The 26,929-nt window shown below is 35.4% G+C and overlaps 1 protein-coding gene across 1 annotated transcript; it reads right to left on the bottom strand.

Annotated features, from left to right (window-relative positions):
- Positions 1-471: 471 nt before the first annotated feature.
- On the bottom strand, positions 472-26,907 carry LOC132558259 (THO complex subunit 1-like). Its single transcript, XM_060222803.1, has 19 exons — positions 26,864-26,907; positions 23,811-23,884; positions 22,016-22,076; positions 20,828-20,894; positions 20,057-20,175; positions 19,449-19,497; positions 17,408-17,503; positions 16,097-16,167; positions 15,562-15,620; positions 14,909-15,011; positions 14,403-14,534; positions 13,738-13,838; positions 11,323-11,440; positions 9,338-9,435; positions 7,657-7,788; positions 7,067-7,150; positions 5,395-5,639; positions 2,923-3,104; positions 472-1,409 (listed from the first exon to the last, which is right to left on the bottom strand). The coding sequence occupies exons 1-19, from the start codon at positions 26,900-26,902 to the stop codon at positions 1,311-1,313; spliced, it is 1,929 nt and encodes a 642-aa protein (XP_060078786.1). The 5' UTR covers positions 26,903-26,907; the 3' UTR covers positions 472-1,310.
- Positions 26,908-26,929: the final 22 nt, after the last annotated feature.

Genomic DNA, 26,929 nt, shown 5'->3' with positions numbered 1-26,929 from the left:
AATTGTAATGATGACCTTGACCCTTCAACCCTGTAACTCACACTTGTTTGATATTATGGTCATTTATATGAATGCAGGCTGTCAACCAATTCCTAAATTTTCCGATATTTTGGTTAAAAAACCTCTATTTTGTAACACCTATATTTCCGATATTTTCCGATTTTTTGAAAAATATTCCTATATATGTTAGTCAGTAACAAGTTATCTCCCTTTGTATAACGGAATACATTTAGAATATCTCAGCTCAATTACAGTACCTTCCATCAGGCCAAGGTATTCCTAACAAACAAAAAAGTCAATAACAGGTTATCTCCCTTTGTATAACAAAATACATTTAGAACATCTCAGCTCAATTACAGTACCTTCCATCAGGCGAAGGTATTCCTAACGAACAAAAAAGTCAATAACGAGTTTCCTTCTATTGTATAACGAAAAAGATTTATTGAACAAATTAAAAGAAGATCATTTGAAACTCTGACTTTTTAAAGAGAGAGTAAACTGTAAGTTGTATTTTACCACTGTTATTAACATTAATGTAATGATAATGTATCATTTTATGCCATGTTTTTATAACATTTTCTGCATCGTGGCAGAAAGTCAATAAAACAGCGACATTTTTGTCCATAAAACAGGATCCAATTTGTTATTAACAGCACCAAAAAGAAATTTTCATTAACTCACGAATAATATAACTACAGTAATATCAGTTTAAATATGATACTGTAAAATCACTATTTTTGAGAGGCTTGAATATCCTTGGCACTTGATTTCATGGTTAAATACTGCTAGTACTATAATTCATGTCAATTTTTATTCATCTATCACTTTGTGGAGATATAACGTGGGTAAGAAATACCCACCAATTCAGCAAAAATGAATACCTCATGAAAATTGATGATTTTGCATTTTTTGGGGTTTTGTGCTGTCAAACATGGTCCCATGATTTCTTGATGAAAAATTCACTTTCATGTAAAATTAATGTCACATCCTCTTTTCTCTCCGTTTGAAACACTCACACACCTCACAGTTTGTGAAATCTATGGCCGCCATCAAATGAACTCAATCACACAATTTTTCCTGCTGTTTTAGTAGCACATTGACACGTATCACAAACCATACATTTCACATGTTCAAATTTTAATCATTTGTTGTGCTTCATGTCAATTTTTCCTGCTGACCTCTGATCATGAATATCTTTTCTCATTCCTTGACAGATCCAACAGAACATCTGTGTAACAAAACATCTCGGCCATGATTTAAAGATTTAGGAGAAATTATCAGTATTACAACCATAAGACTGAAGTTAAAGATCAAGATTTGCCGAACACTGATTGTATCTCATCCGTGAGTCCGACCTCCTTTAGAGCTATCTTCAGTGTTCCTTCTGTAGCACGTTCACCCTCGTTACCCTGAAATAAACACCAATAAAAACGATTAGTCAATATTTAAAATTTGTCTTAAGAACTTCATGTTCCCTCAATTGACTGTCAGGGATATAAAGATTCCTTTTACCATGTATAAAATTCAAGCTTCTAATAACCTCAAAAGTCCGTTAAAGACAATAAACCAATGTATGTGAGGTAAGTGCATCTGTTTGTGAAAGGCAGCAATATAAAGTTATAAAATATAATAATATAAAATCATAAAGCTATCTTACTAAAGTAAACTGTCAAAAAGGCACCGGACATGATGTCCCCAAAGGGCCACTTAATACGGATGATGGACGGAGCAATTGTTACTGTCAAAATGGCACCGGACATGATGTCCCCACAGGGCCACTTTATAAGGATGATGGACGGACCAATTGTTACTGTCAAAAAGGCACTGGACATGATGTCCCCACAGGGCCACTTTATACGGATGATGGACGGAGCAATTGTTACTGTCAAAAAGGCACCGGATATGATGTCCCCAAAGGGCCACTTTATACGGATGATGGACGGACCAATTGTTACTGTCAAAAAGGCACCAGATATGATGTCCCCACAGGGCCACTTTATACGGATGATGGACGGACCAATTGTTACTGTCAAAAAGGCACTGGACATGATGTCCCCACAGGGCCACTTTATACGGATGATGGACGGAGCAATTGTTACTGTCAAAAAGGCGCCGGACATGATGTCCCCACAGGGCCACTTTATACGGATGATAGACGAACTAATTGTTACCAAACCACTATGCTGGCAGTATTGACTACCAAACACTTTACTCTCAGTTTTACAATATTATTTTACCAAAACTTTGTCACCACCTCACAACTGTTGACTGATGATGACCCTGTGACAGCATATTTTCTTTTCCCTTGTCGGGTTAAACATCTCTCAAAGTATACATCATCAGCTTTCTTAATGAAAATAAATCTTCCTATCTTAGCAATGAAGCTTTCAAACCACTTCTTTTTGGAGGAAATATCATCCCTGTCCAAACCACTTCTTTTTGGAGGAAACATCAACCCTGGCCAAACCACTTCTTTTTGGAGGAAACATCAACCCTGGCCAAACCACTTCTTTTTGGAGGAAACATCAACCCTGGCCAAACCACTTCTTTTTGGAGGAAACATCAACCCTGTCCAAACCACTTCTTTTTGGAGGAAACATCAACCCTGTCCAAACCACTTCTTTTTGGAGGAAACATCAACCCTGGCCAAACCACTTCTTTTTGGAGGAAACATCAACCCTGTCCAAACCACTTCTTTTTGGAGGAAACATCAAACCTGTCCAAACCACTTCTTTTTGGAGGAAACATCAACCCTGGCCAAACCACTTCTTTTTCGAGGAAACATCAACCCTGGCCAAACCACTTCTTTTTGGAGGAAACATCAACCCTGGCCAAACCACTTCTTTTTGGAGGAAACATCAACCCTGGGTTGAAACTCCTTCAGTGAGGACACGTTTTTCTGTAAAACAAAACTGGACTTACCAGCCAGACGGTGAGCATCTTTAATGCTTGCTGTTTTTCGTCACTGTTCTCTGTTTCAAAATAAGTGATATCATCCTCAGGGAAGTTGAGTTCTGTAGCTAGTTTCTTCCATTCCCCTTTCAGAGCAGTTGCTAGGAGGTCCAATGTGGGCTGTGTGAGAGTGTCCTCTGTATTGTCTTTACCTGCAAGCAGTCGAGTCACATAAATACCAAGGCATAGATTGGAAACATTTGAAACCTAAATGTTCATGTGGATATTTAATACATAAATCAATCCTATCTGATATCCTATGTGTGATATCATAAATCTAGTATCTAAAATCTTATATCCTAAATCTAGTATACTAAATCTGATATCATCAATCTTGTATCCTACATCTAGTATCCTAAATATGATATCCTAAATCTAGTATGCTACATCTAGTATCCTAAATCTGATATCCTAAATCTAGTATCCTAAATCTGATATCCTAAATCTTGTATCTAAAATCTGATATCCTTAATCTAGTATCCTAAATCTAGTTTCCTAAATATATGTCCTAAATCTAGTATCCTAAATCTAGTATCCTAAATCTGATATCCTAAATCTAGTATCCTACATCTAGTATCCTAAATCTGATATCCTAAATCTAGTATCCTAAATCTGATATCCTAAATCTTGTATCTAAAATCTGATATCCTTAATCTAGTATCCTAAATCTAGTTTCCTAAATCTATGTCCTAAATCTAGTATCCTAAATCTAGTATCCTAAATCTGATATCCTAAATCTAGTATCCTACATCTAGTATCCTAAATCTGATATCCTAAATCTAGTATCCTAAATCTGATATCCTAAATCTAGTATCCTAAATCTTGTATCTAAAATCTGATATCCTAAATCTTGTATCTAAAATCTGATATCCTAAGTCTAGTATCCTACATCTAGTATCCTAAATCTAGTATCCTAAATCTTGTATCTAAAATCTGATATCTTAAATCTTGTATCTAAAATCTGATATCCTAAATCTTGTATCTAAAATCTGATATCCTAAGTCTAGTATCCTACATCTATATCCTAAATCTGATATCCTAAATCTTGTATCTAAAATCTGATATCCTAAGTCTAGTATCCTACATCTAGTATCCTAAATCTGATATCCTAAATCTAGTATCCTACAACTAGCATCCTAAATCTGATATCCTAAATCTAGTATCCTAAATCTAGTATCCTAAATCTTGTATCTAAAATCTGATATCCTAAATCTTGTATCTAAAATCTGATATCCTAAGTCTAGTATCCTACATCTAGTATCCTAAATCTGATATCCTAAGTCTAGTATCCTACATCTAGTATCCTAAATCTGATATCCTAAATCTAGTATCCTAAATCTTGTATCTAAAATCTGATATCCTAAATCTTGTATCTAAAATCTGATATCCTAAGTCTAGTATCCTACATCTAGTATCCTAAATCTAGTATCCTAAATCTTGTATCTAAAATCTGATATCTTAAATCTTGTATCTAAAATCTGATATCCTAAATCTTGTATCTAAAATCTGATATCCTAAGTCTAGTATCCTACATCTAGTATCCAAAATCTGAAATCCTAAGTCTAGTATCCTACATCTAGTATCCTAAATCTGATATCCTAAGTCTAGTATCCTACATCTAGTATCCTAAATCTGATATCCTAAATCTTGTATCTAAATCTGATATCCTAAATCTTGTATCTAAATCTGATATCTTAAATCTTGTATCTAAAATCTGATATCCTAAGTCTAGTATCCTAAATCTGATATCCTAAATCTTGTATCTAAATCTGATATCCTAAATCTAGTATCCTAAATCTGATATCCTAAATCTTGTATCTAAATCTGATATCCTAAATCTTGTATCTAAAATCTGATATCCTACATCTAGTATCCTAAATCTGATATCCTAAATATTGTATCTAAATCTGATATCCTAAATCTTGTATCTAAATCTGATATCCTAAATCTTGTATCTAAATCTGATATCCTAAATCTTGTATCTAAAATCTGATATCCTACATCTAGTATCCTAAATCTAGTATCCTAAATCTTGTATCTAAAATCTGATATCCTAAATCTAGTATCCTAAATCTGATATCCTAAATCTAGTATCCTAAATCTGATATCCTAAATCTAGTATCCTAAATCTGATATCCTAAATCTAGTATCTAAAATCTGATATCCTAAATCTAGTATCCTAAATCTGATATCCTAAATCTAGTATCCTAAGTCTGATATCCTAAATTCAATATTATAGATCTTTCCCATGAAGGTATGAAATAGGAAGGCACACATCACTGTATCACTGATAACAATGTCAATATTACATTTCAATCTCAGTCAAACACTGGAGAAGTTTAAATATGAATTCTAAACCTGCCGATCATGATCTAATTCTGACTATAAATTTTTCATATAAACAGATTCTTGTGCTCCACAGCCAATATATCTGCACATTACCTTGTTCATCATTCTGTTCTTCAATCTCTTGTCGTTCCTGGATAGCTTCTTCCTCCTCACCGATTTCTGTTTTCATCTCCTCATTACTGGCTGTCTGTGGAATTTCCTTGGCAATTTTATTTAGCATTGCTTCTAGATACTCAGACAAGGGGATAGCAGGCTTGTTGGTATGTGTGAAAAAATGGGGACTACGCCGTGCCAACAAACGTAAGGACTTCCATTGGAATATCTGTTCATTAATCAATCTGGACGAAAAAAGCAGATTACATCACAGGTTCGTTTACAGTGATCATTATTTTCACCATAATTATATCATCAAGAATCTTGAAATAAGTTTAAGAAAAATTATTTCAACATTTCAACAAAGTCAAAATTTGAATACACATGATTCTCTCAATTTGTCTCTCTACAAAGAAATTCCTGTTGATTATGCCTGGTGTTAAATCTAATACTGGTCAAGATTACACTCAACAGAATTCAAGTTTACACCCAACACAGTTCAAGTTTACACTCAACACAATTCAAGTTTATACTCAATACATTTCAAGTTTACACTCAACACAATTCAAGTTTACACCCAACACAATTCAAGTTTACACACAACACATTTCAAATTTACACCCAACACGATTCAAATTTACACCCAACACAATTCAAGTTTACACCCAATACAATTCAAATTTACACCCAACACAATTCAAGTTTACACACAACACATTTCAAGTTTACACACAACACATTTCAAGATTACACTCAACAGAATTCAAGTTTACACCCAACACAGTTCAAGTTTACACTCAACACAATTCAAGTTTATACTCAACACAGTTCAAGTTTACACTCAACACAATTCAAGTTACACCCAACACAATTCAAGTTTACACCCAACACAATTCAAGTTTACACCCAACACAATTCAAGTTACACCCAACACAATTCAAGTTTACACCCATCACAATTCAAGTTTACACCAACACATTTCAAGTTTACACACAACACAATTCAAGTTTACACACAACACAACTCAAGTTTACACACAACACAATTCAAGTTTACACCAACACAATTCAAGTTTACACCCAAAACATTTCAAGTTTACACACAACACAATTCAAGTTACACCCAACACAATTCAAGTTTACACACAACACATTTCAAGTTTACACCCAACACAATTCAAGTTACACCCAACACAATTCAAGTTTACACCCAACACAATTCAAGTTTACACACAACACAATTCAAGTTTACACCCAACACAATTCAAGTTTACACCCAACACAATTCAAGTTTACACACAACACATTTCAAGTTTACACCCAACACAATTCAAGTTACACCCAACACAATTCAAGTTTACACCCAACACAATTCAAGTTTACACACAACACAATTCAAGTTTACACCCAACACAATTCAAGTTTACACCCAACACAATTCTATTGCTCTTGAATAATCAGAAAAAAAGTTTTGTGGTTTCATTGACTGCTTGTTTAAATTTGAATTTTTTTTTTCTTTGCATGAAAATCATGAAATAGACAACTGACAGTTCTCTTTTTAATTTCATTTTCAAGGTAACTTACACTTCCTTTCCAGTTTTATTCCATGCACGCACACACACACACAAATTTCCATCAAATATCAATATTTCACGGTTAGTTTGAAAGTTTACTTGTATTCATCTTCTATCATGGCTTCAGGGTCGGCTTGTTCCATTGCTTCAGCAAAATACTCCTCTAACGTCGGTAGAAATACTCTGTAAATGGAATGGTACAGTTAGAATTACAGCTATGTGATGTTCAGTCATCCACCACTAGGATATCCCGAGGGTATGCAGGGCGTCCCACTAGGGGTAATAAAAAATCCAAGAAGTGGTAGGACACAACAAGTCAGGGATGATAGGTTCGAGGTTTATTTACTGTTGACTCAAGTTTCGCCTGTGAAGGCTACGACGGGACAGTTTTCACATATTTTGAAATTTTGAATTTTTGATTTTCTCAACATGAAGGATTGGTCTCTATAGACAGGTTTTTCTAAGGTTTCACTAGAAAGATTTTTCTCATTAGGAAGGATGGGTCTCTCTGGACAGATTTTTTGCCTAGATAGAAATGGGTATTCCTTCTGGACAGATTTTTTGCCTAGATAGAAATGGGTATTCCTTCTGGACAGATTTTTTGCCTAGATAGAAATGGGTATTCCTTCTGGACAGATTTTTCTCTGAAAGCGTTTCTATACTCTTTTAAGGCTTGAAGATAAAGGTACCTTTTGTCTGCCCGACATGCTGCCATGTTGTTAGGGTTGATATTCCACAGGCGTGTTAATTCCGAACTCCCCATTTTGATAATCTTTCCACCACTAGCCTGAAGATCATCTCCAACCCATCGTCGCTTTGCCCTGGAAAGAAAGTACCATATCTAAAGTTTCTACAACAGGACAACCCTGAAAAGTGCTGCGAAATGAATTCAACATTAACAGATGAAATTCTTACATCAAACTGGGTTTTCTTTTTCAGATTAATAGGAATAAATTCATTCAGCTATATAATATTATTGTTAAATACTAAGAGAACACTTTCAAATTTTCCATTTGATCTTCTTTGTTATAATATGGATGATGTATTTCGTTTTATTTTTAGAAATTTAAATCTATATTTCAATATGACACTTCAATTGGTTATTATAACCATAATCAATGAAGAGATTCAGTGAACCATGTCATTCCTGCACTCCAAAATAAATATCAGTGAACCATGTCATTCCTGCACTCCGAAATAAATATCAGTGAACCATGTCATTCCTGCACTCCAAAATAAATAAGGTTAGTATCTTTGATGTATGTCTTATGTAATACCACAGATCCAAGTAGAGAAATTTAATCAGTAGAGCTTTACACTAGATTCCTCATACAGGAAGGCATTTATTGTAAAAGTTTCTCATGTAAAACAGGACTTAATGTTTACCTGTCTATAACTTACAACTATTACTGTTTCTCTCGCTCTCTCTTGTTTAATATCTACAACTATTACGGTTTTTCTCGCTCTCTTTTGTTTAATATCTACAACTATTACTGTTTCTCTCGCTCTCTCTTGTTTAATATCTACAACTATCATGGTTTTTCTCGCTCTCTTTTGTTTAATATCTACAACTATTACTGTTTTTCTCGCTCTCTTTTGTTTAATATCTACAACTATTACTGTTTCTCTCGCTCTCTCTTGTTTAATATCTACAACTATTACAGTTTTTCTCGCTCTCTCTTGTTTAATATCTACAACTATTACTGTTTTTCTTGCTCTCTCTTGTTTAATATCTACAACTATTACTGTTTATCTCGCTCTCTCTTGTTTAATATCTACAACTATTACGGTTTTTCTCGCTCTCCTTTGTTTAATATCTACAACTATTACTGTTTCTCTCGCTCTCTCTTGTTTAATATCTACAACTATTACTGTTTTTCTCGCTCTCTCTTGTTTAATATCTACAACTATTACGGTTTTTCTTGCTCTCTTTTGTTTAATATCTACAACTATTACTGTTTCTCTCGCTCTCTCTTGTTTAATATCTACAACTATTACTGTTTTTCTCGCTCTCTCTTGTTTAATATCTACAACTATTACTGTTTCTCTCGCTCTCTCTTGTTTAATATCTACAACTATTACTGTTTTTCTCGCTCTCTTTTGTTTAATATCTACAACTATTACTGTTTTTCTCGCTCTCTCTTGTTTAATATCTACAACTATTACTGTTTTTCTCGCTCTCTCTTGTTTAATATCTACAACTATTACTGTTTTTCTCGCTCTCTCTTGTTTAATATCTACAACTATTACTTTGTACTTGCTTTGACGTCTGCCTTTTTCTCTCTCGTTTATAATTCACAACTATTACTGTGTTTTTACTTTGGGTTTGTGCTTTTTTTCTCTCTCTCGTTTATAATTCACAACTATTACTTTGTTCTTTGTTTGGCATCTGTGCATTTTTCTCTCTCGTAAGTTGGACAGCCGTCATTTTTCCAATCGTTCCAGTACTCCTCTCTGGACAATATGTGCTACAATAGACAGAACAGAAAATCTGACAGGTTTCAAATACTGAAAATAGACTTGGGCGGCTAATACTGATAATAGACCAAGGTATATCTGGCACAGGAAACAGATTCAGGTTTCTGAAACGGAAAATAGACTTGGGTATCTGACACAGAAAATAGATTTGTAATAACAATATAGATAAATTACATGTACATATGTACTCATTTCATTCCATCTCGCACACATGATATAGACAATTCATATTACAGTCAATAAAACAAAACTAAATTCACTTTTGATACGCTACTAGAATGAAGCTACAGATAATATTAACATAAATTCACTATGAATGAAGAAACATATGAATCTGGTGGCACTGATGGCACTGGTGGCACTGGTGGCACTGATGGCACTGATGGCACTGGTGGCACTGATGGCACTGATGGCACTGATGGCACTGATGGCACTGGTGGCACTGATGGCACTGGTGGCACTGGTGGCACTGATGGCACTGATGGCACTGATGGCACTGGTGGCACTGGTGGCACTGATGGCACTGGTGGCACTGATGGCACTGGTGGCACTGATGGCACTGATGGCACTGATGGCACTGGTGGCACTGGTGGCACTGGTGGCACTGGTGGCACTGATGGCACTGATGGCACTGATGGCACTGGTGGCACTGATGGCAATGATGGCACTGGTGGCACTGATGGCACTGATGGCACTGATGGCACTGGTGGCACTGATGGCACTGGTGGCACTGGTGGCACTGATGGCACTGATGGCACTGATGGCACTGGTGGCACTGGAAAGTTTTTTTCTGTTATACTTTATACATTCTCTCGATTTATATATAGACTCTATCAATGGGAAATACTCTCAGTACTGCATTGTTCAAACACATAGACTCTATCAATGGGAAATACTCTCAGTACTGCATTGTTCAAACACATAGACTCTATCAATGGGAAATAGAAAGCCATTAGCATAGCCAGACAACAGCATAGTCAGCCAACAGCATATATAGCCAGCCAACAACATAGCCTGCCAACAGTATAGCAGGCCAACAGCATAGCCAGCCAACAGCATATATAGCCAGCCAACAACATAGCCTGCCAACAGTATAGCAGGCCAACAGCATAGCCTGCCAACAGCATAGCCAGCCAACAGCATATAAAGCCAGCCAACAGCATATATAGCTAGCCAACAGCATAGCCAGCCAACAGCATATATAGCTAGCCAACAACAAAGCCAGCCAACAGCATAGCCAGCCAACAGCAAAGTCAGCCAACAGCATAACCTGCCAACAACATAGCCTGCCAACAGCATAGCCAGCCAACAGCATATATAGCCAGCCAACAGCATATATAGCTAGCCAACAGCATATATAGCCAGCCAACAGCATATATAGCTAGCCAACAACCAGCCAAGAGCATAGCCAACCAACAACATAGCCAGCCAACAGCATAGTCAGCCAACAGCATAGCCTGCCAACAGCATAATTAGCCAACAGCATAGCCAGCCAACAGCATCGCCAGACAACAGCATAGCCAGCCAACAGCATAGCAGGCCAACAGCACAGCCAGCCAACAGCATAGCCAGCCAACAGCATATCTGCCCTGAGGTGAGATGGAAATTGGCAGCTGGATTGGAGGGGCCTTGCAAAATTGCAAAATGGTGATCAGTTTTCAGATTTACCATGCTGAGATGAATACTGAGGCAATCAGATTAAAGGGTAGATTAACATTAGGGAGATCTGTTTTAGTATTAGATTTTAGTATCACCAGCCGGCTACCAGGTTAATCTGATTTACAGTGCCCCACTGTATTTACACATCATCAGACATGGTAATAAAACCTGCAATCTTTATACAACAGACATCAATAGCTGGCAGACTGAAACCTCACCTCTACATTACGGGCAAACTGCTCTCCGTCTGGGGGTGTCTCTCTGATCAGTTGGTATACTTTTTCCTGTGTGTTTTTAACCCACTGACTTTGGTCATCTGTCAACGTCTGATTGCTCCTGTGAATTCATTACAAATTAAACTAAAAATTCTGTTTAAATATAGACACACCACTTCCAATAAGGATAGACACATAATTCTGTCCAAATATAGAAACACCACTTCCAATAAGGATAGACACATAATTCTGTCCAAATATAGACACACCACTTCCAATAAGGATAGACACATAATTCTGTCCAAATATAGACATACCACTTCAAATATGGATAGACACATAATTCTGTCCAAATATAGACATACCACTTCAAATAAGGATAGACACATAATTCTGTCCAAATATAGAAACACCACTTCCAATAAGGATAGACACATAATTCTGTCCAAATATAGACATACCACTTCAAATAAGGATAGACACATAATTCTGTCCAAATATAGACATACCACTTCAAATAAGGATAGACACATAATTCTGTCCAAATATAGACATACCACTTCCAATAAGGATAGACACATAATTCTGTCCAAATATAGACATACCACTTCAAATAAGGATAGACACATAATTCTGTCCAAATATAGACATACCACTTCAAATAAGGATAGACACATAATTCTGTCCAAATATAGAAACACCACTTCCAATAAGGATAGACACATAATTCTGTCCAAATATAGACATACCACTTCAAATAAGGATAGACACATAATTCTGTCCAAATATAGAAACACCACTTCCAATAAGGATAGACACATAATTCTGTCCAAATATAGACATACCACTTCAAATAAGGATAGACACATAATTCTGTCCAAATATAGAAACACCACTTCCAATAAGGATAGACACATAATTCTGTCCAAATATAGACATACCACTTCAAATAAGGATAGACACATAATTCTGTCCAAATATAGAAACACCACTTCAAATAAGGATAAACTTATATGTCTACTTTAAACACATTACATAAAATCACAATAAACTTGAAAATCATTTTGGGTGTCAACACAACCTTAAACCTGGACCAAAAATTAAATTGATTTCTCATCTTCCAAAAACACCCAATACAAAGTCATTTCAGAGAAAACACTTTTCTGTTGAAGAGTGAACATGCAATTAAAACAAAAGTTTTACTCTTACTTATAAACTTATCCACATGTAAACATCAAAATGTCACAACACAATGGACAATGTCACAACACAATGGACAATGTCACAACATGACAGACAATGTCACAACACAATGGACAATGTCACAACACAATGGACAATGTCACAACACCATGGACAATGTCACAACACAATGGACAATGTCACAACACAATGGACAATGTCACAACTCAATGGACAATGTCATAACACAATGGACAATGTCACAACCTGACTGACAATGTCACAACATGACAGACAATGTCACAACATGATAGATAATGTCAAAACACAATGGACAATGTCACAACATGACAATGTCACAACACAATTGACAATGTCACAACATGACAGACAATTTCACAACACAATGGACAATGTCACAACACAATGGACAATGTCACAACACAATGGACAATGTCACAGCCTGATAGACAATGTCACAACACAATGGACAATGTAACAACATGACAGACAATGTCACAACATGACAGACAATGTCACAACACAATGGACAATGTCACAACACAATGGACAATGTCACAACACAATGGACAATGTCACAACACAATGGACAATGTCACAACATGACAGACAATGTCACAACACAATGGACAATGTCACAACACAATGGACAACACAATGGACAATGTCACAACACAATGGACAATGTCACAACAAAATGGACAATGTCACAACACCATGGACAATGTCACAACACAATGGACAATGTCACAACACAATGGACAATGTCACAACACAATGGACAATGTCATAACACAATGGACAATGTCACAACCTGACAGACAATGTCACAACATGACAGCCAATGTCACAACATGACAGATAATGTCAAAACACAATGGACAATGTCACAACATGACAGACAATGTCACAACACAACTGACAATGTCACAACATGACAGACAATTTCACAACACAATGGACAATGTCACAACACAATGGACAATGTCACAACCTGATAGACAATGTCACAACACAATGGACAATGTCACAACACAATGGACAATGTCACAACATGACAGACAATTTCACAACACAATGGACAATGTCACAACACAATGGACAATGTCACAACACAATGGACTATTTCACAACACAATGGACAATGTCACAACACAATGGACAATGTCACAACACAATGGACAATGTCACAACATGACAGACAATGTCACTCACCCTTTAAACTTGACTTGTGAGTTGAGGTACTGGAAAAGGATGAGGAACTGGACAAGAACATACCTCCGGAAGTTACTATCATTTAGCTGCAGGTCCATCAACTGGTGATAAAGATAATAATAGTCACATGATCAAATTTTCAATATCTTGTCTGCATTATCACATATTTCTCCAAAGAATATTAGACCTATTATCAATTTTTAAAAATTTTTTCTGAGAATTTACTCATGTTAAGTTTTAATCATGATTAAACCTTCCACTTAAATTTCACTGTGTACACTGTATACAATAGCTAAGTATAACAAAATTGTTCAATATTTGACATTCAAGAATATTTATAATCATTATTAATATTTAACATGTACTTGCTCTCTTGCTGTAGATTTCTAATTCTTGTGATTAATGAAAGTTAGATTCTCCTCTAGGCTCTACCAACAAAACACACCTGTGCCTTCACCTGGTTTTTTTCATATTAGATATCCATGGCCTTCTTTATCATTACTTAGGTTTTGGTATATAAATCCATGATGATAATTTCATCTAGTGATGATCTGTTCAAAACATTTTATGCTAAAACAAGAAGCCTTGCAGCCTTGACAGTGGCCTGAGTTATGTAATGCTGTGTATATCTACAGAACGTTTTCATATGAACATAGTTTAGATACCTTTTCACTGGTCAAGTACTTGGCAAAAAAGGCTGTGGTGTCAGCTGGACGAGGCATTGCAACTTTTTTGCGTGAGGACTTCATGTCATCTAGTTTTGCACTATTGAAAGCACTGAGCACCTCATCTGAGTTCTGTGAAGGATAAAAAATAGCTCAAAAGTAAAATTTAAATCCACAGCCATCATTAAAATTTAAACAGGTGATTAGAAATCAGAATTTTAAGGAGACTAAAATTTCGTTTTACTTTAACTGAATGCACAAATCAATACTGACAACACAAGTCATACTGACTAAAACAAAATATCAGAGAAAGAAAGAATATTTTTCACTACTTTGTCATGAACTTGGGATATTCGATTATAAAGGATGTGTCACGTGGAATTAAACACACTGTTTAATATACAGTAATATATGTTTTTATTAAAAAAATCCAATATAACATATGTAATCTTCTATGTAATATTTAAATGAGAGTCACACATGAACACTTATACAGCAAAATATACCATTTGAAACATTTTCCAGGGAACTTTTTCATAGCACTGTGTTGGTTTTCTGAAGAAATCTTGTAATGCCCAGAACCTTCTGTATAAGTTGTAGTCCACTGGTCTAGGAAGAAAACAAAGAAAGGAAGTGTCACAATATCATGCTTTATAACAAGACCATGAAATATTTATTTATCAAAAAATACAACAAAGAACATGAAATTAGAACAAATGTTCTTAAATGATTGTCACAGTTAACAAAATTCTAAATGGTAACAACATTTCTCTACAGTAATCATGGCAACCATATTGCCCTGAGTGGCAGTTGGGGAAACAACACTGCTGTGAGTAGTTGTCATAGTAACCCAATTCTTTCTGAGTGGTTGTCATGGTTACCATACGGATCTGAATTTTTGTCACATTATCAATAATGTTGCCATAATTAACACAATACCCAAAAATGTATATCATCTATGTAATCTCGCAAAAAAACCCCACAAAAACTTTTGAGTTTGCACAAACGGAAAAAGCAAAGGTAAATGTGATTGTGGTTGTCATAGTAACACAGTGAAAACTTTACTTGTAAGTGGTTGTCCTCTGGTTAAAAACTATTATTTGAATCCAGCTGGTTGTCATAGTTTCTCTATTGTTTTAATTGATTTCTAAATTATTACTTTGGTTGGTCATCTGTTTCTCCATCTTCCACTTCCATTCCATCTCCCTTCAACTCCGTCTTCAACAGAAAACAAAGATCAATGACATTTCACACTGTCAGAGTACCTGTACCTACATCTCCCTTCAACTCCGTCTTCAACAGAAAACAAAGATCAATGACATTTCACACTGTCAGAGTATCTGGACCTACATCTCTGTGCATATAGTATAAGCAATCATTTTTCTTCTTCATTTCTGCTTCAATTATTTTCTCGGGCAATAAGCCTATGCCTGGTAATAAGCCCACCTATATCTATCACTACTCAGTGGAACTAGTAGAACTACAGATTGTTATGTCCTGAAATAAGCCCATTATCAGGTGAGTACCTGTTTATCTTCCCAGCATCACACACTGCCAGGAATACTACAGACATGATACAGGCAATTAAATATTTGAGAATTATGAAAATTTATATCATAAAAATAAGTTTAACAATACCATAAGACTGAGTACTTATAATAAGTGACAATATGTCTCAGAGTGGATGGTCCTACCTCAAATCTGTCTGCCTTAGTTGTGTAGGTTGTCACATTTTCTAAGTTGAACTGACTCATTAAATTTAATGCTGGAATAGAAAACACACTTCAATACACTGTCACATTAACAGCTAGTACAATTACACATCTAGAGGGATTTTTTTCACTATAACTACACCATTGTGGGTTACATTTTAAGATAGGTAGTTGTTATGTATAAGTGGCCTTTATAGACAGGTATTTGCTGTGTGCTGATGTTCTTTAGACAGGTATTTGTTATATACAAATGACCTTTATAGACAGGTATGTTATATATAGGTGGTTGTTAAAGACAGGTACTTGTTCACATACAGGAGGTTGTTAAAGACAGGTACTTGTTCACATACAGGAGGTTGTTAAAGACAGGTATTTGTTCAAATTCAGGTGGTCTTTAAAGACAGGTATTTGTTATATACATCTGACCGTTATAAAAAGGTATTTGTTATATACAGGTGGACTTTGTAGACAGGTATTTGTTATATACATGTGGCCTTTATAGACAGGTATTTATTATATACATGTGGCCTTTATAGACAGGTATTTGTTATATACAGGAGGGCTTTATAGACAGGTATTTGTTAAATATAGGTGGACTTTATAGACAGGTACTTGTTATATACATAAGGTCTTTATAGACAGGTATTTGTTTTATACAGGAGGATTTTATAGACAGGTATTTGTTAAATACAGGAGGACTTTATAGACAGGTATTTGTTATATACAAATGACCTTTATAGACAGGTATGTTATATATAGGTGGTTGTTAAAGACAGGTACTTATTCACAAACAGGAGGTTGTTAAAGACAGGTATTTGTTCAAATACAGGTGGTCTTTAAAGACAGGTATTTGTTATATACAGGAGGACTTTATAGACACGTATTTGTTAAATACAGGACTTTATAGACAGGTATTTGTTAAATACAGGTGGACTTTATAGACAGGTACTTGTTACATACAGGACTTTATAGACAGGTATTTGTTAAATACAGGTGGAATTATAGACAGGTATTTGTTATATACAGGTGGACTTGATAGACAGGTATTTGTATCAATTCATGATGTTCAGTGATGTACTCATCACCTACTACAAAGAGATCCTCATCTCAAAATGATCTTTTTCACCAGGCGATAAAACCAGAAAAAATAAAACAAAAACAAGCAGATTAAGAGAGGTAAGCGTTATCAATCGAATACCAATTTTCTGATAAACAAGACATTTTACATTTATCTTAGACTTACAATTACCGTAGCTGTACTGTGATTAAAGAGGTCCAACCAAAGTTTCTCACCTGATTTCTCTGACAGAGGAAATAGTCTAGACAGAAACAGCTGTATCCGTCCACAAAACACAGTGTTCTGAGACTTTGAGAGTCTGCGGAGAAGGTCTGAAAGAAAGTATACACAATACGTCTTAATTTGAGGACAAGAGTGTAAAGACATATTTTTTCATACAAAATGAAAGAAAATTCACAACCATTCAAGATATTTTTTTCTTAACATATTTCAAATATATCTCCTTCACCTACAATATCACAAATTTATCAAACATTTCAAAGGAAGTTCACATGAGAAAAATATATATTGTATTTATTCCATCCATCAGAAGAGATAAATTTATAAAATAATGAAAAATTCTCCTGAAGTAATATTCTTGAGTTTGAGTTTTTTCCATGTATATTTTGATATTCTGGTTAGTGATTTGACCTCTGGTTAGTGATTTGACCTCTGGTTAGTGATTTGACCTCTGATTAGTGATTTGACCTCTGGTTAGTGATTTGACCTCTGGTTAGTGATTTGACTTCTGGTTAGTGATTTGACCTGTGGTTAGTGATTTGACTTCTGGTTAGTGATTTGACTTCTGGTTAGTGATTTGACCTCTGATTAGTGATTTGACTTCTGGTTAGTGATTTGACTTCTGGTTAGTGATTTGACCTCTGATTAGTGATTTGACCTCTGGTTAGTGATTTGACTTCTGGTTAGTGATTTGACTTCTGGTTAGTGATTTGACCTGTGGTTAGTGATTTGACTTCTGGTTAGTGATTTGACCTGTGGTTAGTGATTTGACCTCTGGTTAGTGATTTGATATTCTGGTTAGTGATTTGACCTCTGGTTAGTGATTTGACTTCTGGTTAGTGATTTGACCTCTGGTTAGTGATTTGACCTCTGATTAGTGATTTGACTTCTGATTAGTGATTTGACTTCTGGTTAGTGATTTGACCTGTGGTTAGTGATTTGACCTGTGGTTAGTGATTTGACCTCTGGTTAGTGATTTGATATTCTGGTTAGTGATTTGACCTCTGGTTAGTGATTTGACCTCTGGTTAGTGATTTGACTTCTGGTTAGTGATTTGACCTCTGGTTAGTGATTTGATTTCTGGTTAGTGATTTGACCTCTGGTTAGTGATTTGACCTCTGGTTAGTGATTTGACCTCTGGTTAGTGATTTGACTTCTGGTTAGTGATTTGACTTCTGGTTAGTGATTTGACCTCTGGTTAGTGATTTGACCTCTGGTTAGTGATTTGATATTCTGGTTAGTGATTTGACCTCTGATTAGTGATTTGACCTCTGGTTAGTGATTTGACCTCTGGTTAGTGATTTGACCTCTGGTTAGTGATTTGATATTCTGGTTAGTGATTTGACTTCTGGTTAGTGATTTGACTTCTGGTTAGTGATTTGACCTCTGGTTAGTGATTTGACTTCTGGTTAGTGATTTGACCTCTGGTTAGTGATTTGAATTCTGGTTAGTGATTTGACCTCTGGTTAATGATTTGACCTCTGGTCAGTGATTTGACCTCTGGTCAGTGATTTGACTTCTGGTCAGTGATTTGACCTCTGGTTAGTGATTTGACCTCTGGTTAGTGATTTGATTTCTGGTTAGTGATTTGACCTCTGGTTAGTGATTTGATTTCTGGTTAGTGATTTGACCTCTGGTTAGTGATTTGACTTCTGGTTAGTGATTTGACCTCTGGTTAGTGATTTGACTTCTGGTTAGTGATTTGACCTCTGGTTAGTGATTTGACCTCTGGTCAGTGATTTGACCTCTGGTCAGTGATTTGACCTCTGGTTAGTGATTTGACCTCTGGTTAGTGATTTGACCTCTGATTAGTGATTTGACTTCTGGTTAGAGATTTGACCTCTGGTTAGTGATTTGATTTCTGGTTAGTGATTTGACCTCTGGTTAGTGATTTGACCTCTGATTAGTGATTTGACCTCTGATTAGTGATTTGACTTCTGGTTAGAGATTTGACCTCTGGTTAGTGATTTGATTTCTGGTTTGTGAATTGACTTCTGTGATGACCAAATGCCAGCTACAAGTCCTGCTGTTCCTTACCGTTACACATCCTGAGTAAGTAGTTTTTGCCTGCTGTATAAAACGTTTCCTTTAGTAAAAAAAAAAAACGGAAATAAACATCATTACTGACGGCTTTAGTTGATTTAATTCAATAAAGTGAGATCTACAGATTCTGATTTACTGTCAGCTTAGTACTGCTATACAATAACACCATCATGTCAACAAAATCTAAATTTAAACTCAATTCAATGAAACTAGGGCAAAATATGAAGGAAAGAAAAATTTACAAGGAAACACCTGAAAAAGTACAGGGCATGTAATCTTTTCAGATGCTATGCTTCACTGACAACAACAGCCATGTAAATCTTGGTAAATCAAAGTAAGTAATGTCACATTCTCAAATGATAAATAGGTTAATATCAAATATTGATATATTCATATCAGACATCCAATATATACAATTTTCACTCAATTTAATTCTCTTTAAAAAGACACATGAACTACATATCATAATAATTGAATTATCGACCTTTAATGAGGTAGAAACATGAATTTTTAAACCTAAGGAAGACACAATTATGATATTTATCACCAGACTGGTTAATATAAAAATGGTATATCATTTTAATGCTAGGTTTGTCACTTACAGACTTCCAGGTACTTAATCTGTCCTCCACGAGACAGAAGAGTTCCTCACATTGACTCAGGGTTACAACATCAAAGACATCAGACAAAAGAAGGAATGGTGTGGAAGGTGCACAAGCCTCTGAAGATAAAAACATCCATTATTTAATCTCTATTTTTATGCTTGGCTTACACAGTCCATTGATTGTACTGATTATTAAGCACGTTACAGTTTTACATCACAGGAAGATCAACATAGTTCTCAGTACATTAATCTATGATTGGTGAAGGTCTTTTTTTTAATCAGATATTTGAACTTCACTCATGAATATGGAGCGACATACTTGGCATGATTTACATAAAGTGCTCCTTCAGCCAACCATTATTACCATTATCCTAACATACCCACAACTAAACCCTAAAACTGATTTATTTCCTCTATAACTTAACCTGGCACACTTCCATTTGTCATATGCTTTGAAATACATGTTGTATTAAATCACTATGCATTTCTCTCAACAGAATCACAAGTTTGGTCAACATGGGTGTTCTATTTATAGACACTCAGGGAATCCCCATCTTCATTAGCATGAAAGGTGGCATTATAAAAATGCTTAGTTGGTCCATGTTTCAGTTATTTTTGGTGCATTGAATGTTCATAGAAGGACATGGTAGGGAGGTAACTCTGCCAGGTCAGAGTACCATTTTATATCTTGTAATAAAGCCAGCAATCCAACACATTTCGGTGGATAACACTACTACATCAAATGGTACACGTTGCGCTGTATACATACCCTGTGTGGCCAGTTCTACTGCAGTTTGTATAACGGACTGGCACACTTCGTAATTAGGATGGTTGGTCTGTAAACAGAAGCATCATAACAGAGATTACAAAGACTGAAAATGCAAGGATTCATTAAGTTACAAAGTTGTGTATAGGGTTTCAAAAGTTGTGTATAGGGTTTCAAAAGTTGTGTATGGGGTTGCAAAGTAGTGTTTAGGGTTACAAAGTTGTGTATGGGGTAACAAAGTTGTGTGTGTGGTTACAAAGTTGTATATGATGTTACAAAGTTGTGTATGATGTTACAAAGTTGTGTATGAGGTTACAAAGTTGTGTATGGGGTTACAAATTTGTGTATGTGGTTACAAAGTTGTGTATGGTGTTACAAAGTTGTGTATGGGGTAACAAAGTTGTGTATGGGGTTACAAAGTTGTGTATGGGGTAACAAAGTTGTGTATGTGGTTACAAAGTTGTATATGATATTACAAAGTTGTGTATGATGTTAAAAAGTTGTGTATGAGATTACAAAGTTGTGTATGGGGTTACAAAGTTGTGTATGAGGTTACAAAGTTGTGTATGAGGTTACAAAGTTGTGTATGGGGTTACAAATTTGTGTATGATGTTAAAAAGTTGTGTATGGTGTTACAAAGTTGTGTATGATGTTACAAAGTTGTGTATGGGGTTACAAATTTGTGTATGATGTTAAAAAGTTGTGTATGGTGTTACAAAGTTGTGTATGGGGTTACAAAGTTGTGTATGGGGTTACAAAGTTGTTTATGGGGTAACAAAGTTGTGTATGGGGTTACAAAGTTGTGTTTAGGGTTACAAAGTTGTGTATGGGGTTACAAAGTTGTGTATAAGGTTACAAAGTTGTGTATGGGGTTACAAATTTGTGTATGGGGTTACAAAGTTGTGTATGGGGTAACAAAGTTGTGTATGGGGTTACAAAGTTGTGAATGGGGTTACAAAGTTGTGTATGGGGTTACAAAGTTGTGTATGGGGTTACAAAGTTGGGTCATATTGAGTTTATAACCCAATGAACAGCCAGCTGGGTCATACTGAGGCAGAATTTCCTTTAGTAACTGGTGAAGTTTAGTGAGTTATATATCACACATGACCCATACATTTTCCTCATATGACGATAGTTTTGGGTGATTCTTTGTTCTATAATTTTTGTATTCATTATCACCAACAAACTCACCACAGAGGCATGCATGACATCTCTCAAAGCTTGATCCATAGCCAGCTTCTTCTCTGTGTCACTATAGTAAACAACAAGTTATTAATTATAATAAATAATTCATAATGACCTTATATGGACATATACATGTAGTGCAACTATTCATTTATAATGCCCGTATACACAGAGATAGTACTATGGTTTAGTTATAATGACATTCTATAAATAGATACATGTAATACAATAATTGATAATAACCCTATGGATGTATACATGAAGTATAATGATTAATTCATAACAACCTTATATGGACAGAAATTACTGATTCACTTGAATTGACCATAATTATAAATGTAGATAATGCACCAATACATTTACCTGTCTTTATACAGAGATTAATCTAGAAAAATTTTACTACCAGAGCAAGAGGCCCAATGGGCCTGCACTGATCACCTGATATATATATCATCCAAATATCATGGCTCTAAGCCTTTAAGTTCACAAGAAGAAGTTATGTAAAGGTTTTTTTTACAAATCTGACTACTGTGACCTTGAACATAGGTCAAGGTCATTCCATTTAATAAACTTTGTCGGACTTCATCATAGAAACATACCTTGCAAATATCATGCCTCTAGGCCTTCTAGTTCATGAGAAAAAGTAATTTAAATGTTTTAACAAATCTGACCACTATAACCCTGCATATAATTCAAGGTCATATCCTTTTAAAAACTTTTGTTAGGCTTCACTCTAGGAACATACGAGCCAATTATCATGCCTCTAGGCCTTTTAACAAATCTGACATCTATGACCTTGAATATATATCAAGGTCATTTATTTTCGCAAATTTTGTCAAGCTTCCTCATAGGAACATATCAGCCAAATATGCCTTTAAGCCTTTCAGTTCATGAGAAGAAGTAATTTGAAAGTTTCAACAAATCTAACCCCTATGCCCTTGAATATAAGTCAGTTGGTCCATTGCTTATTGAGAAGTTGTTTAAAGGAACAAGAGGCCTAATGGCCTTGATGGTCAACTGAGATAAGCAATATTGAATTTATAGATTTAACAGTAGTTATCAAGTGTCATGAAATAGAAATGAACCAACATTATGCTCAAAAATGCAATTTTTCTGTGAAAAATTCAGTAAAGGCTAAAAAAACATATTCCTCCCCAGGAAGAAATGTGAGACCCATTTTGGTTATTAAAGCACCTTAAGATGCTTCCATTCCTACAGAGCATTTGATTCTACCACCACATCTGGGTGTTGAGAAGATGAGAAGAAGATTTTTGAAACTTAAGTCAATCTGATTCCTTTTTACCCCACTCATCAGCCCCTGGGGGTCAGGATCAATATGGGCATACTATCAAACTGTTATCCTTCACTCATAACTCTAACCAAGTCTGAAGTATTTCCAATGGATATTAATCAAATTATGTTTTCCCCTCTGAATATGAAATCTTCCATTGAAAAAATATGCTGAAAACATAGAGAAGTTTCTCCAAAACAGAGAAAAATTTATACAAAACAGAGCTAATTAGTGTACATTTATACATTTTCGTGTCATGCTATCTTTTCTTCATGTATGACATATATATTATCCTATCCCTCCTTCTTTAGAATATTTTAGAATAGAGAACATGTTTTCAGAAATTTCTCAAAATAGGCCAATATTTCTCCTTTTTCCACAATGGGTAGTATCACAGCTTATTCTAGACAAAAACATGTTATATCAATTTGTAAATAGTAACTGCCATTATAAGAATCTCAGACTAATATACAGAAGGAGAAACACTTTAAGATATTGCTACATATTTACCCGCCATCATAAGAACGGAATTCTGCCACATATTTATCTGCTGCTTGGTTCTTGACAGTCTTCTCCACCAGGACCTGAAAGTGAAATGTTTCTTCTTGAAGTGATAACTTTTGTAGTCGTATCATTAAAATAAAACTTCAGTTACTTTCCAGAACTTAACCTATTCCAACTGAAGTTAATCTTTTTTGGCTCAGACGAATGCATACAATCTTACTGTTAAAGTCATTCACAGTTTCTGAGAAAGTCTTTGTTGAGAAAGGCTATGTGGGGAGGTAACGATGACCTGAAAGCTTACAATCCGCAGAATGTAAACCTATTATACATCTAGGTGAAAGTTGTATTGCTGATATACATCGTATGTTACATTCTTCAGTGCATTTATGGTATGAATGAAAGTTTTGAACAGCTACAAAAGTGTGTCAAAAAGATGAAGATAATTTTCTCTTTTCTTTCACTTCTGCTTATGAAGATGCAGTTTGTATGCAAATTTCTCCATAAAAAATATATGGTGTTTTGTCTGAAAGGCTGATCAAAGAAGTATAGAAAACTAAAGTGGAAGCCACTTTTGTTGTCAGAGATAGATATTCGTTGACATGGAGCTGTTGTAAAATCAAATAGAAAGCATCTACAAGAAAGATCCTCCTTATTGAATGAATTTCGACCTCATACTCTGTCAAAAGGAATACTTAAAAGATAAATGTATGTATTTGTAAAGAAAATGTGACAAGATGTGAGGTGTAAATTAAACAGAAAGTAAAAACTGTATGTAAACAAATGCATAATCTTTAGTGATGAGTGTAAGTTTGAACTAGACAACTCGGAGAAGAGTGGTCACCAACTCGCTGGAATCCTATCATGGAGCATGCATGAGTTGAATTACCAGGGAATGCATTATATATGATGGGAAAAATTATCGTTGTAAATATCAAGGCTTCTAAATGTATAGAGATCATTGTGCCTGGCCAGTTATTGCTCACCACTGCCCCAATAGTAACTATATACATCAAAACGATGCTCCCGTTCATGGAGTCTGAGCAGTAAAAGAATATATGTAACTAAACCACATTGTATGGAATGGCCTGCTCTAAGACCAGATACTGACATTACAGAAAAATGAAACAAAAACAGACTCAAATTAGGTCACTTTAAGATAACCTGGTTGTAATGATTCAGGTGGTCCAGAATTTTTTAATGATACATGAACACATCTGTACAGTTGTGGGATCGCACAAAGTTACACAATGTGTGATGTACACACCATGTCTGCAGGATGTGCACATGATAGGAAAATTGAACGAAATAAGTTATCATATATTTGTATGCACATTGTGCAGTTCTATCGCACAAAGGTGTGATTTTATCGTGGTTAATATAAATTAAGAAATTGTCATGTTAGTGTAGCAGGGTTATCCCCCTTCTCGGAACTCCTGTCTATATTTGGTAGCGGGATTTCCATTTTCTGTGTCGTATGCTTAACATTTCAAGATGTCGGACGTGTTTACATCGCTGAGCAATTCACACAGTACAATTCTAGGAATTTTACCGTCTCTAGTCCCCCAAAGAGTGAGTTTATTTCCCCATACAAGTTCAAGAATTATGTTCTTCCAATTGTTGTAAAATAGTCACTGCCTTTGATACGCTACGCAAGTTGGAACTTATTACCAATCTGCCAATTTTTCCACTGTCCCATTTTGACCCATAATGTTTTCATCCTGAATCGACCCACTATTTGCTCCCATCTCGATTTCGTGTTCTTTCTATGTTTTTGCTAAATATGAGCCGTAGTAGATTTTTCCCAATTACTCGTGTTGTGTGCCCAAATTTTGGTAAGTGACTTATGAGTGCTCATTTTGTTCTTTCAGTTTTTCACTACATACATGCTCACATCCGTAGTCTGATCTAAATACATACATCGATCAACATGTTGTACTTCGTTTGACTTCTACGTGTTAGCGACATACTTGAAGTATTGCTTTTTCTGGAATAAAATCGAAGTCAACATTTCTACATGCTTCAAGCGTTTTTCATTTTCATCGATCACAGGCTTGATAGAAATGACTTATAAATAAGCGTGGGAAAAAATGATTTATTTTCTAAATAATAAAATATATACGATAGACTAATTTAAGCAGGTCAAGTGTTATTTCGAAAACTGTCAAATTAAAAATGACTTTCATACTCACTGATCAATCCTTATGTTCATGTGATCGCTATTTAGTAATAACTTCAAGAATTTTTTGTTTCATTTTCAGTCTGTAATATTAGCCAACCATTTTTATCATACTGCACAAGACGTGCGAAATATATGTAAGCACTGAACCTGCTTTATAATGAAATTCAGAAAACTACTGATATTCAGCGAGGTATGACTGGATCCTTCAATCTGCTTGTGCTGAATATTCTATAGTTTGGCCTCAGTTCTGATCTATACCTGGCATTTTTCTTGCAGATTCAACTGGTCCAACAACAATGGCTTACATGCAAGCGACACTAATATTGCATGGCTAGGCAATCCGAACATTTGGATAGATAGAAAGACATGAATTTCAATAAAACCCATACCATTCAACCCCCTAAGTGTAACCTAGACTAAATGAAACTCAAAGTGTTATGTAAGTCAGTGATCATTTTGCTGGGAGATGCAAGTATAATATGCAAAGTGAATTTGTTACTGAAAATAGCCCTGAACCATCTCTTTCTTGTCAGTGTCTTTTTTCAGATATATGTCCCAAACTGAACTGACATATTTAAGTTGAGCGCGAACTGGAGATTTAATAGCTTTTTCTTTGATATTAGAAGATGAAGATTTTGGTGGTTTTCCTTGTGATGTTGTTGATTTGGGACGCCCGTTTCATGTCTGGTGGTAACACCGAGGTATTTGGCCTCAGACACTCCATGAAGCCTGTATTGGGGAGGGGGGCAATGGATTATTATTTCTAGTGATAGACCTAGATGGACTTCCACTTTCTCTCCCAATGACCCAGTCTGACAAGGTAGCTTTGCAGAGATTGTGCATCTCGCTCTGATGTTATTGAGATTTACCAAAGCATTACCTTAAAATCGTTCCTTGCTTTCCCGAACTCAAACATCATGGAAGCTGCCATTTTTGTGATTTACCA

Source organism: Ylistrum balloti, unplaced genomic scaffold (assembly GCF_031769215.1).
Source record: "Ylistrum balloti isolate Yb309-2 unplaced genomic scaffold, AGI_CSIRO_Ybal_v1 Utg370776, whole genome shotgun sequence".
Classification (NCBI taxonomy): Eukaryota; Metazoa; Mollusca; class Bivalvia; order Pectinida; family Pectinidae; genus Ylistrum; species Ylistrum balloti.
This window is presented reverse-complemented; position numbering and strand designations above follow the sequence as displayed.

Coding starts and splice junctions, on each gene's coding strand:
- LOC132558259 (XM_060222803.1), bottom strand. CDS start 26,902: ATGATGTTTGAGTTCGGGAAAGCAAGGAACGATTTTAAG. Junction 22,077..23,810: donor TTCCGTTCTTATGATGGCGG/GTAAATATGTAG, acceptor TGTTTACTATAG/TGACACAGAGAAGAAGCTGG. Junction 14,535..14,908: donor CCTGGAAAATGTTTCAAATG/GTATATTTTGCT, acceptor TATCCTTCACAG/AACTCAGATGAGGTGCTCAG.